Source organism: Schistocerca americana, chromosome 6 (genome assembly GCF_021461395.2).
Source record: "Schistocerca americana isolate TAMUIC-IGC-003095 chromosome 6, iqSchAmer2.1, whole genome shotgun sequence".
NCBI classification, from domain to species: Eukaryota; Metazoa; Arthropoda; class Insecta; order Orthoptera; family Acrididae; genus Schistocerca; species Schistocerca americana.
The window spans coordinates 138,407,358-138,421,757 of NC_060124.1; the positions used below are offsets into that span (position 1 = coordinate 138,407,358).

Here is a 14,400-nt window from a genome sequence, read left to right on the forward strand (position 1 = left end):
CTCAGCAACACCCTTCAAGAGATGTGCTACCTTATCTTCCTCTTTCATTCTAGGATCCACTGTTTTACACAGCTCCAAGGTGTCTAGAATGCACAATGCTGTAGTCTCTCCTGGACCCTGTGCCTGCACTTTAATTTATCTTGACCTTTGCCCTTCTGTCATTATGTGTCGCTGAAATACTTTGCAGTTCCGCCTGGAATACTTCCTAGCTTGTGAACTTTTCCTCGTTGTTCTCATACCATTGCTTGGCAGTGCCCTCCAAGTAGAAAAATACATTAGCCAAACACAGTGGTGCCATCCCATTTGTTAAATTTGGCTATACACTCATAAACCTTCAGCGACTTGTTTGGATCTTGGCCATCTTCACCCGAGAACCCGGAAGGATGTCTCATGTGGTGGCGCACAGTTGCTGTCATCATAACGTCCTCTTCTTCTTCTGTCTCCAATAGATTGTGATCTATTGAATATGGCTCGAACTCGGGTTTCTCGCCACGTAAACAGCGGCTCTGTTGTGGCCTGATGGGAGCCACTGTGTCGTCGATAATGTGTGCTATCACAAGTTCCAATACCCAGTGCCTCCACCTGAATAATGTCACGTAGAAGAAGGAGTAATTAGGTGAATGATGAATACTAACTTCACTTAACGAAGGTTTATTCAGCTCTTGCACATACAAGAGCGTGGAGCAAACTGCCTCCGGCCAGAACACATACAGTATATATACAGCTACAGAACAGTCCAGTACGATGATTCTTGACATTTGTGGATACTTCTAGAATGTACTCGATCCGCATATAGGAATTAAAATTGTACAGTCCAGGTGAGTTTTGAACTCACGACCCTCGATGCAACAGTTTACTATCATACCCACTACACCACAGTGCTACTCAGCTTCTTCTGCGACAATATTAATCAAGGTGAGCAGGAAGGATGTCATAGGTTTGGAATCAGGTGGGTGTTGGTTGAGGTGATGTTCAGCAGGAGACAGATTGTTGACATGGGGAACATTGGCATGGAGGGTAGTGGCATCAATGTAGGCAAGTGGGGTTTGAGGGGGGGAATGGGGAGGACACAGGTTTCAGACAATCTTAGAAATGGTAGGTGTCTTCAGTATCGGAGGGGAGGCTTTGTGCTATAGGGTGCAGGTGCTGATTAACTGAGGCAGATAAAACTTCAGTAAATGCTTTGAAGCCTGTAACTTTGGGATGACCAGCATGGTTGGATTTGTGGATGTTAGGAAGAAGGAAAAGGTGGGAATTGCATCGTTTCAGTGGGGCAAGAGGTTCTAAGGATTGAGGTGTTACTCCTTGTGAGGGGCCAGAGGTTTTAAGGAGGTATTGTAAAGTTCATCACCACTGATACCCCACTTTTTCATATTAATCTTGCACCTACTCACCCTTGTTCACAATGTGATTGGGGTCTTCTACTGTAGCAGAACATAAGTGTGTGTGAAGATAATTTGGTTTTGTGAATAGACAAGAGGGATCATACAAAAAGTCATCAACATTCTCTACAGGTTGTCTTTTGAATTTCCCTAAAAAATTTCTACAATATATAGAGAGTGCTGGATAGATAATTTATTTCACTTAGAACCTGTATCTGGAAGGAAGAAGTGTAAAACATTTGACTCAGTATCACGTCTATGCTTATTGTCAAAAGTACAAGCATATGGTGTGTCATTGACATTTGTGACTGGATTGAGGGCACAGTGGGTTATCTTGAACGGAGTCATCATGAGATGTAGAAGTAACTTCAGATGTGCCCCAGGGAAGTGTTTTGGGACCCTTTCTGTTCATGTTGTATTTTAACGGCCTTGCAGACAATATTAATTGTAACCTCAGTCTTTTTGCAAATGATGCATTTATCTGTAATGAAGTACTGTCCAAAAGACTGCATAAATAGTCAGTCAGACTTGTTAAGATTTCAAACTGGTGCAAAGATTGGCAACTTGCATTAAATGTTTGGAAGTGTAAAATTGTGCATTTCACAAAACAGAATAATGTAGTGTCCTTTGATATCAGTGAATCACAGTTAGTAAAAGAAAGATGCACACCATTCATACACAGAATGTGGACATTCCAGCCTGAGATGCTGGAGTTGGTGGTAATGTGTGCATGAGGCATGCTTGTTTGTGTGTATGAATGGTGTGTGCCTCTCTTTTACTGATGAAGGCTGTAGCTGAAAGCTTTATGTAAGTGTCTTTTAATTATGCCTGTCTGCAACTTAACATGCTTTCTTTATAATATGTAACACACTGTCTTTTCCTGTATTGTCGGTATTCCTACCTGGAGTTTCTACTGTTTGGTATTAATACTTTATAGATGTATGAAATGGAATACCAATAAAATTGATTATTTGTTGTAAATAAAGTAATAAACAGCATTAAAGAGCAGTGGTAGGTAAAATTTACCTGAGTCACTAGAAGGGTTAATAAAATAAGCAGAAACAAATATGCTTGAAATGTGCAAAATATTAAAGAAAGAGAGTAAAATACAATCTTACATAAAATTGCTACCCACTTTCTCCAAACCTCCTTCAAATTCCCAAAATCATGCAATCTTATAACTTTAAGATACTGCAGGTTTGGTCAGACAATGTAAAATGTTCTTTTAAAATGTGAATGATACGGGGAGGAGGCTAAAATAATGACACAGGGATATGTGGATGACTGATGTAAGAGTGGTGGGAGAGCTTAGGCATTTCAAGTGAGGTTGGAGAATCAGTCCATTTCTGCGTTACAGTGACAACATAAAGTAAAAACTCTTTTGTAAAGATGTTCTTATGAAATTATGCATGTGATAACCATTAATCTGGCTCCCACTTGGCGTACCACCCCTATTTAGTCAAAAGTAGTATTAGCTGTTGTGAATACATGCCTTTACTTTTCTCCAGTGTTATCTTGGCCTTCAATAGTTAGTTGATAGAGGAAGGGCCTCTTTCGACAGGTGCTGACAACATATGAACTTTGTATTTTGCACATTGCAGAGTGAAGATGCAGCGGACCGAATCCATGCTCAAGACAGGGATGCTGTTAAACAGTTAATAGTGAATCTCATGCTACATTCACCAGAAGCAATACAGAAGCAGTTAAGTGATGCAATATCTATTATTGGACGGCATGATTTTCCAAACAAGTGGCCCAATCTAATCTCGCAAATGGTTGAGAAGTTTGACACAGGTATGTTTATTCTCCAAGTTGACTTAACAGAATCATAAACACAAAGTCAAAATTATTTTGAATTTGTCAAGTTAAGCAACAGACTTCATTCTGCTTAAGGTGCTGGTCCATAAAAGGATTTTTCAAATTACGCATGTAAATTTGTATGTCTTACTGCTACTGCTGCTGCTACCCAAAGAAAATCTGATATGTGTTGTCAGCACTTTTGTAGATGACTGTGTTACATGTTTAGGCATTTAGTAAATGTAATGCCATTCATCTTCATCTTTTGAAATTATGAAATTGGTAGTAAAGCTCATGACACTGCAAGCCCGAGGCCTGAGTTGAAATGTGTAAGTTTGGTTGAGAGTTGGTGAAGCCAACAGATGTGTCCTAACAGCAGCCTAATTTTTCAGATGAGGATTGTGGCAATGGACTGATTTGTAGGGTAGCCAGACATGTAGATTAGGTTGGAAGGTGATAAGTTTAGTTGTGAGTAGTTAGCAAAGTTAACAATTGTGAAGTGATGATAATCTAGTTTTTAAAATTCATCGTGAGTTCCGTAGCTATGCTTGTGTCCCCATTGAAAACTGCAATTTTTCTCTCTCAAGTCTATTATCTTCAAGTTTTTAATATTCCCTTCTCCTCCCAAAACCCCCATATTCCTGTGGGGTCCTTATACTCTGACAACTAAAACATATGCACTTGTGTGATGTCCAAGTCACCATATATGTTATGGAGTGCAAATGAATGTTTGCCTTATTGATAGCGTCACTGTTCAAAGTGGATGCAGTGTATCCTTTTTTGCTGAACTTGGGTGCAGTCATGAAATTTACCATTGGCAGAACTTTATTTTTAAATAAAAAATCCTGTTGCTTTTATTGCTTTCTTCTGTAGTGTGACATTTGACATCTGATTTAAGTTTGTAAGCAGATACAAAGCTTGGAAACAAGTCTAGTGGTGTGCTCGTAAGAAGGCAGCAGTGTGATCATGATGTGTTCAGAGCCAGAGAATACTTTGGAGTGTTGGCAGTTTTCTCTCCGTCTCTGTCCTATGCCTAACACTTCGGTTGTCAGCTACTCTGGTAACTGGCAATGCCGGGATGAATGCTGTACTGGGCCAGTGTTTCTGCTTCTGACTCTCCCTAGCAGAATTTATATTGCTTGGGAAAACTATCACTGTCATTTCTTAGCATAATATGTGCCGTGTTTGCATTATGCCACCTGGCATGAACACTCTAGTGGGTAAATAACCTTGTCATACCTAAACTGACATGCTAAACCGTGCTAAATGTTCTATGTGCACCCTAAAGTGCTTGCTACAAGATGATGTGGCAGAGTAACTCTAATGACTGAAGTGTCACTTTGTACACTGTTCCTTCCCACCAGGCAACCTCCGCTCCCAGTAGTCTCCTTAAGTGCACACCACTATAACAACTGGCTAAAAGTTAAGAACATTAGCAAGGGTACTATATATGTGTTTTAATATAGCAATGAAAACAATCAAGTTTTGACAAAATAATTTAACTGGATAGATAAAAAATCTGCTCACCAAGCAACGGCAGAACACACATATAAAAGAGTATTGTAATTAGGCAAGCTTTAGGAGCCAGTGGCTCCTTCTTCAGGCATAACGGTTGAAGGGGAGGGAAGAGGGGTGAAGGAAAAGGGATGGAGAGGTCTAGGAAAAGGTAAATTTCAGGAAATTCTCCCAGAAGTGTGGGTCAGGGGAGACTTACGCATGAGATGAGAAGGAAAGACTGATTGTTGGGGACTCTGCTGCCCAAGGAAAGACTGATTGTTGGGCAGCAGTCCCAAACAATCAGTCTTTCCTTCACATCCCATGTGATAAGTCTCCCCTGACCTGTGGTTCTGGGTGACTTTCCCAAAATCTACTCATTTTTCTAGACCTTTCCAGTCATTTTCCTTCACCCTTCTTCATTCCCCTTCAACTGCTCTGCCTGAAGGAGGAGCCACTGGCTCTGAAAGGTTGCCTGATGACAATCCTCTTTTATGCGTGTGTTCTGCCGCCACTTGGTGAGTAGATTTGTTATCTATCCATCTATCTATTTGTTATCTATCCAATTACATTATATATGTTTTGTACCTCTTGAAGTGTGACGGGAATGCAAGATTGAATGTTAACAACTGTGTCATTAACTACTGCAAGACTGACAAACACTCGCTTCCTTGGGAGTTACTGAAATTAGTTACTAATGTACCACTGTAACACAGCCTTGGGCTTTGCTGTATGTTCGAAGAAACACCCATAGATAAAGGTAGAAACTCGAAACAGTGTAGATGGTTCTCAGTTTTGGCATTTGTGACGTTGTGTCATTTTTCTCAACTCTCATGAGTTGTGTAAAACGAGCCTGCCATCAGCTACTCAAAACTGAACTCACTGTCAACTTACTAACAATAGATCCTAAGCATCCTTGCCCACAGTACTCTTATTAGCAACTTTGGTCAACAACTGTACCCTCTGACTGAATTAGGTTGAGGACGAAATTTATTGTATTGTGGGATTATGCCTACTCTGCTAGCATCATATATTACATCAAGTTCCTTGGGCAGCTGGATTCTTAGCAAACGACTCCCAAAGGCTGCCGTGGCCACCAGACAGCCATCTGAATGCCATTGGAGGTTGCTGGCCACACAGAACATTTTCTTATACTGACCATGCGACAGAAAGCAGGAGAACTTGTATTCTAGCAAGTGGGGCTGTACTTAGGCTAGCACTCGGGCCCTGAGAAGTCAGTTCACTCAAAGAGAGCTTTCTGGACCAGGTGCCAAATGTAGTCATCAGGAGCTCACAAGGGAGACACTGTTACTGTCACTGCTGCTCATGTCAGACTCTGCATTCTGGACCCTCCATTGCTGTCTTTCCAGAAGAAGACGTGCCCTCGGTTAGCGACCGACTGATGGACTCGTAATAATTCTGTGTTCGCCTTTATAGTCGGCTTCGCCAAACATGGTAAATTTACTGTTGTGAACTGTGACTTTGACAAGTCCCTTCAAGACTTGTTTTGGTATCTAGAGTGTGAAGACTTCAATTTACAACTTTTTTTTTTTGGCTATTAATAGACATTCTACCTCAAGTACTGTCTGTGCTATAACAGGATGATTTATTTTGTTAGTGACGGCATTCAAACTGATCTCAACATAGGAAAATTGTGTTACCTATACTAAAATAATATGGAATTCCTTGTATACCTGGGCCTCCTTCACTTGACAGCCTGCAGCGGATACTTTATAATCACTATTTTTACCATCCCTTCTTTCTTGGGTTGAAAGAAATGTTATAAAAATGGATAGTTATTTGGGCCCGCAAGAGTGAAAAGAAACAGACTGGTTATTAAGTGTGTAGCTACCAGCAGACCTTCAGCTTTGATGATGAAATTGTGGAGGGACTATGAATTTAATGTGATGTAGTACATGAACTATATATAAATTTGTGCAAATGATGGGAAAAATCCACTTTGGTCAAATGATGACATAGGAAAGTTACTCTCCACGCCACGGAGAGTAGCAGTGCAGTTAATTAAAAATGATATATTTAGTCACATGTAGGGTGTAAAAGTACTGGAATGAAAATGACTGAAATGATGACTAAAAATCTGTGATTTGACTTTTTGATGTTATAAGGGTGAGGGGTAGGGTTCTTGAAACTGAGTCATAGCCCCAGATTTTGTTGATCCCTGCATAGGTACAAAGGCCAATAGACCGATGGTATAACTCCCTTGTCCATCAAATATATCTGTATTTAAAAATTGCTGCCAAAGGAGCAGTGTCTAGCAGTATCACAAGGCTCCCCCCCTCCCCCAACCTCTCCTCGCCACATACTGTCTGTTATTCTCTATTCTGATATATTGACAAGTTTGCTTTTATGATTCAGCCCAATTTTTCTTATACAAACATTTTTATGGGTTCAAGTAAACTAGTATTTAGGTGCTTTCATCAGATAACCAAGTGTACTACTCATTTTTTGAACAGTGGGACACACATTTAAATGTTGTAAAAGTTCCGCGTGTCACCTGGGCCTCTCCCAAAACATTTGGAGATTTTTGTGTGTTTACAAGTTGATTGGTTAACCCAGATAATAAATTGAGAATTTCTCAACAGAGAGCATGTTGTCTTGGATAAAGAGTCATTGACAGACGTAGAAGGAAAGTCTTGTCATGTCCCAGGGAAGTGTTTTGGAACCTTTGCTGTCCGTGTTGTTTACTAATGACCTGACAGACAACATAAATGGTAACCTCAGACTTCTTGCTGGCAATACTGGTGTCTGCAAGGAAGTACTAACCAAAAAAACTGCACAAATATCCATTCGTATCTTGATAAGATTTCAAAGTAATATAAAAATTGGCAAGTCATTGATATTGGGGTCATGGGATACTACATTAAAAAAAAAAAAAAATGCGGTCATGGGATGGGATACTACATTTTAAAACAAAAATGTTGTATCCCATGACTGTAATATCAGTGAGTCAGTATTGGAATCAGTCAACTCCTATAAATACTTTGATGTGATCATTAGTGTGGTTATGAAATGGAATGATCTCATAGCCTTAATTGTGGGTGAAGCAGGTGGCAAACGGTTTTTCATCAGTAGGTTGCTGGTAAAATGCAATTGCTTACAAAACACTGGTGGATCCCATCCTGGAATACTACTCAAGTGTTTAGGATCCGTGTCACATAACAAGTGTGATGTCAAGTACAGGGTGAGTCAGAAAGGACTTAACAACTTTGGAATGATATAGAAATTTATTGAGATAACTTACAGAACTGGCAGATGTGTCATTTTGTAACAAACAACCGCAAGTTTCACACAAGAGTGTCAAGTGTCATTTTGATTTCATGTGACAACCGTTTGTGGTGCAGCAAACATCCTACCGGTAATCAATTTTTTCCCTACACTTGTTATAACAAATTGGGCATAAGTTGTGCAACAGCAGTGTAGATTGGATTTTTCAGGACGGCTAAACGGTTTGGGAGGGGAGGAAAAAATGCGCACACCCACACCCACCTTCTCTCTCTCTCTCTCTCTCTCTCCCTCTCTCTCTCTCTCTGTCTCTCTCTCTCTCTCTCTCTCTCTCTCTATTTTTATTTCTTTCTTTCTCTCTCTTTAATGAAAACCCAAAGAAAGAAATCCAGTGGTGTCAAGTCCGGGGAGCGAGGTGCCCATGTGATTAGCCTTTCATGGCCAGTGCACCGACCTGGGAAGCGATTATTGAGGAAAGCTCGAACTTCCGAGAGGAAATGAAGTGGTGCATCGTCTTGTTGGTGATTAACCATCCCAGCTCTGTCATCTTCATCAATCTGTGGAATTAAAAAAGATTTCAAGCATATCCAGATACACAATATCAGTGACATCACACTCCGCACCAGGGAGAGTAACACATTTTAAGCGCACTATGCTGGTGCTCCTGGTGGTGGGGTACTGGTGCACTATGTGAATCAGACTTGAGCCTGTTTGCTGCAAAATGACACATCTACTGATTCTGTAAGTTATCTCAGTAAATTTCTAAATCATTCCAAAGTTGTAAAGTCCTTATTGTTTCTCTGGTTGGAATAATATATAAGGGCGAAGAAACAGTTGGATGATTCATCATGGATTTGCTTCATGAAAGTTTTGAAACGGAGTTGTCATGTTTCATACAGACAGAAAAGAATGTGGTGTGCAATTCTTTTGAATAACCGCTCCTCAGTGTGACGTTTCTCATCCCACCCTAATACTGCTCCCCACCCCCCCCCCCCCCCCCCTCCTCTCTCTCTCTCTCTCTCTCTCTCTCTCTCTCTCGTAGTGCTATTTTGTGTCTTCCCTTTTTATGAGGTCAAGTTAGTCTTGGCTGTGGGCTCATTTCTTCCATTGTCCCAGTCTTCCTTGTATCCACTCAACTCGTTTTTCCTCACATTATTCTGCTTCATGTAATATGTTCTTTACATGCAGTATAATTTAATTAAAAATCAATTATTCTTGTGTTTGAATGGATGTTATAAATGTGTACCATTCTTGTCCACTCTTATCTTTAGGTTACTGCAATTTCAAACACTATATTGATAATAGAAAATATCTTCTTCTCTTTACTGACTACACATGACAACTGACAATGTATATCTCTTAATTTGAGAGGGCTTTAGAATTTACATTGAAATGGCCCACTTTTTTGTTTCAGGAGATTTCCATGTCATCAATGGTGTCCTTCATACAGCTCATTCATTGTTCAAACGATACAGACATGAATTTAAATCGCAGGAACTATGGACAGAAATCAAAGAAGTCCTAGACAATTTCGCTGAGCCACTTACAAAGCTTTTTGTGGTAGGTACCTTTTTCTACATTATAAAATATATATTAACACTTGCCAGTGATTGTATTATGTGCTAGATCATTTGTGCCTTGGAAAAGATGGGATTCATCTTTTCACAGTGTGACATATTTTTAGTTTTTATTATAAATGAAACTCCTCCAGATGTACTTCACATTCTATATTTATTGACTACTGGTTTCGACGTTGCATCAACGCTATCTTCAGGCCTGTACACTTTGATGAAATCAATTGTGTGTGGCTGAGTACTAGAAGTCCGCAATGAGACCAGTAATTGCTCTACATTACGATGTGGAGCACGTACTGGTCTCATCACGGACTTCTAGTACTCAGCCACACACAATTGATTTCATCAAAGTGTACGGACCTGAAGATGGCTTTGACGCAATGTTGAAACTAGTAGCGAATAAATATAAAATCTTAAGTACAGCTGGAGGAGTTTCATTTCTAATAAAAATTATACCAGCTGTGTCACATCATAATCCAGTTTAAATATGGATGTAAGAAGATATTTTTAGTTGTTGTTCTACTCTCTTTAGAATTACTGTTGCTCACTATGTTACCTGTTTCATGACCGTTGCCCTTTGTTGTCTTTTTAAAGGCCACAATGAACCTAAGAACTGTGCATGCTAACAATCCAGAAGCTTTGAAAGTAATCTACAGCTCCTTGGTCATTATATGTAAAGTTTTCTACTCTCTCAATTTCCAGGTATGTATCATTTTATGGTTAAGACATTTTGTTTAGGATACAGATAGATGTTAATTTTAGCCCAGAGGTACATATGCAACTTGTGGTTAATGTACAAACCCTGGTCAAAATGGTGTTGGGAATTGTCGAATTTTGTGTGCCGTTAGGTTTTGATTGGAGAGATATTTTTATCATCCCCTTGAGTGTACTGCCTATTATGTAAATATGGTCTATAGGCTAAGTTTAATGGCTGTTTTAGATTTGGAGATCTCACTGACTTAGGAATTAATTTCTATGAACGTCAGGGCTAAGCATTATCACAATTGTTTTTCTAAGTGAGCAGACAAAACTGTTGTACAGTAATGCAAAATGTACAAAGTCGTTGTGACAATATTGTGTGTGTATTGCTTATTTTGACTTTAACATTCTAAAGTTACACATGCCCTGGGCGGTGCTACGTGGCTTGCATTTCATGGAGCTGTAGCAACAGTATCTGGGTACAGGTTTGACAAACCAGAGGTTCGTGAACTGAGAGCTTTTCAGGTTAGTAAGTCCTATTTTCCAGTGAGCTCTGGTCTTACTTCAACAACCACTCTTCATGAGGCCTGTGGAATGTTCCCTCTTTTGCAAAGAAGATTGGGGGGGGGGGGATCTATGGGGGGAAAATCTATTATTTTGTCCACCTTAAGGTGGACAAAATAATAGATCTTTGAAAATATGAGTAGATAAAAAAAATTGTACTTACCAAACAATGGGCAGAGAAAACACTTAAGAGGAAATTCGATGTTTCAGAGCCAGTGGTTTCTTCTCCTGATAGAACAGTTGTACTGAAAGGAAGAGGGATGAGGGAAATGGATGGCTAAAGCTATGGGAAATGGGAATAGTTACAAAAAAGTATGCCAGAATCCCAAGTAAGAGGAGACTTACTACATAGGATGAGAAGGAAAGACTGACTGTTGGTGTGTGCACCACAAAAGATTTGAAAACCTCAAAACTTAAAGGTGGAAGGTAGGGTAATAAGCGAGACACAGATTACTAAAAAACAATCATGAGAGAGTCAAAAAGAGTGGCAAGCTAAGTGCATTATACATGGCAGACATGTGAGGAGGACAATCATGTTAGGCAGGTTGGAAAATAAAAAAAATATACAAAAATAAAAGAGGGCAAAGAGAAGGAATAGTTACTGAAAATAAAGGAAATGCTGAGACCACAGAAATTAAGGAAACTTTAGACCAGGTGAGTGACGAGACTCAATTGTGTTTTAAAGGCAGTTCCCATCTGTGGTGTTCTGGGAACTGTTGTCAGGGGGGAAAAGCCAGGTAGCAACTGTGGTGAAATAGGCACTGAGGTGATTACTATCGTGCTGTAGAGCATGCTGTGCAACAGAATATTGTGTGTTTGCAATATACACTATGTCTGTGCCGTTTCGTCCTAACTTATAACATGGTGGTAGTCATACCATTGTATTAGGCCAAATACATAACATTACGTAACAGCTGGTACATGACATGTCATTTCACAGCTTGCTCTCCCTTTGATAGTATATGTTTTACCTGTTACAGGGCTGGTGTAGGTGCTAGTAGCCAGTAGGAGGGTGCATCAGGCAAGTCTTAAAGTGAGGATGGTCGCAGGGATAGGAGCCGGAGAGAAGGGAATTGGGTGCAGGAGGAGGATAGGTTCTGACCAAGATATTGAAGAGGTTGGTAGGGGCTTGACTAAAAGCTAATGTGGGTGGGATGGACAAAATACCAGACAGATTGGACCTTATTTCAGGGCATGATTTTAGGAAGTTTTAGGCCTATCTTAGTAGCTGCATAATACATTAAAGACCAGGCTATTACTGAGTGACAAGAAGTGTACTCCTACCATGATTGAATTGATGGTGTGGGAAATCTGCTTTTTGAACTAGGTTGGCAGGATAATTATGTACAGTGAAGGCAGAGGTGATAATGGATATGTATTGTAGTAAAATGTGTGCATCTGAACAAATCCATGTGCAGAAAATTTATTTCCAATTGTGAATATGAATCATCAGCTGTATATTGGAATGACAGTAATGAAAATTTTGTGCTGGACTGGGACACAAACCCGATTTCCCAGTTGATTTGAGTGTTCGCCCTAACCGCTTTGGCTATCCATGCACAAATCACGGCCAGACCCAAACTTCCATATATTGTCATCCATGTGCCACATAACACGAGTGCATACTGTGACACATAAATGATAAAATATAGAACTTGGGATGTGGCTGTGATATGTGGATGGATAGCATGAGCGGTTAAGGTGGCCGCTTGCATAAAGTGGGAAATCTGGGCTCAAGTCATGGTCCGGCACAAATTTTCATTGTCGTTATTCTAATATACAGCCAGTGATGGTTCATATTTATAATCGTGAATACATTTCCTCTATTTCGTGATGGCTGTAGTCGCTGCAGTGCCTATTCCTTCAGTCGTGTTTGTCTGTCCGAAGGAACATTGCATCATACTTCTTAATAACACAGGCACTGCTATTTCATAAATATAGTTGCCTCAAATGCCAAGGCTGTATGGCAGGGAACATTTAACATGAAAATAATGCCAACTGTCAAGATGTAAAAAAAATGGTTCAAATGGCTCTGAACACTATGGGACTTAACATCTATGGTCATCAGTCCCCTAGAACTTAGAACTACTTAAACCTAACTAACCTAAGGACATCACACAACACCCAGTCATCACGAGGCAGAGAAAATCCCTGACCCCGCCGGGAATCGAACCCGGGAACCCGGGCGCGGGAAGCGAGAACGCTACCGCACGACCACGAGCTGCGGACTGTCAAGATGTAACTACTGTTGTTTTATTGTATATTGTGAATAGAAGCTGACCTTGCTGAGAATGAGACCATCATCAAGGAAGGTGGCATGAGATTTGGACTAGGACCATGTGAAACTGAATTGAGAGAATGTGCTTACCATAACCAGCTTTATGCTTTCCAACAACTACTTTACCTTTAAGAGGCAGGCATTCAAACAGATCAGCGGTCACGGGAACCAGGATGGCTCCTTCTTGTGCCAGTCTTTTCATGGGTCACTTGGAGGGTTCTTTCCTGGGATCCATAAGCCTTCAGCCACTGGTTTGGTTTAGATACATTGATATCTTCGCCACATGGGCTCATGGAGGGGCTGATCTGTTGAAATTTTTTAGATCTCTAAACGAACTGACAGAAAAAAAAATCGCAGCACCAAGGAGATGATGACTCTTAAAATTTTGCGCTAGGTGCATAAGAGTGGTGCTAATAGTGTCATTATGAGGATACAAATCAGGTTTGCTTTAAATACATGCCGTAACAGTTGTGAACATTAAGTTACCTTTGAGATTGGACATGGTGAGATGACATCTTTTAGGTGACAAAGACATCGTTACTAACACAAATGTGCAATACAGCTACAAGAAGCTGGATGTTACAGTATTTTCCAAGTGTGACCCATTAATCTCATGGTGTGGTAATATTCACACCCATCAGCACCTGCATTCTTTGGAACTGGCATTGTTGCATTCTTCTTGAAGTCTGAGGGTATTTCGTCCATCTCATGTACATTGCACATTCATCATTTGTTATTTCAATCTCCTTACCATCTGTGGATCTGATACATATATCAACTTGTACTACGGTGGTGGATGTTGGCTTCACATCTATCTTGGCTACAATGATGCCTTTGCTATGCGATACATAGTAGCTTAATCCAGTTCCTATTTTCTTATTTGGATTTAGACCGCCTCCTGCATTACTATTAACTGATTTTGTGTTGAATAAAATAACAAGTTTACTGTGACCAGTCACTGATTATTTATCTCCACGATACGTTTCTAAGTCTTGAACCTCCATCAGGTGGATTTACGTTTTTTAGTAGGGCATATGTTTGCATTGTGTTAAGATTTTTGGAGGAACTTGGGGCTATGTGTAGTGGAGAAATAAAACGCTGTCTCATAAGATGTTTTTAAATACTAAAAACTACACTTATATATAACAGAAAAAATAAGTAAAATAGAATAACTCCAGTAGTCACAGGTTCCTTTCACTGTTGTAACACATACTGTCATATTTTGTGATCAAAGATGGCATCTGGAAACTATTAGGTGCAAGAAGCATATAGCAAAAGAGAAATATTATCTCAAAGTACAAAGAATATGTGTGGGAATAAATATTTCAGGTGATATATAAATCCGATTTTGTCAAGTTTATATAGCTTA

The 14,400-nt window shown here is 39.9% G+C and overlaps 1 protein-coding gene across 1 annotated transcript in view; it reads left to right on the forward strand.

Moving 5' to 3' along the window:
* LOC124619491 (exportin-2) overlaps nucleotides 1-14,400 on the forward strand; it is a 166,182-nt gene that overhangs the window by 28,491 nt on the left and 123,291 nt on the right. Inside the window, exons 3-5 of the mRNA XM_047145904.1 lie at nucleotides 2,984-3,176; nucleotides 9,331-9,476; nucleotides 10,085-10,192. Coding sequence (XP_047001860.1) covers nucleotides 2,984-3,176; nucleotides 9,331-9,476; nucleotides 10,085-10,192 — 447 coding nt within the window. The remainder of the gene's footprint in view (nucleotides 1-2,983; nucleotides 3,177-9,330; nucleotides 9,477-10,084; nucleotides 10,193-14,400) is intronic.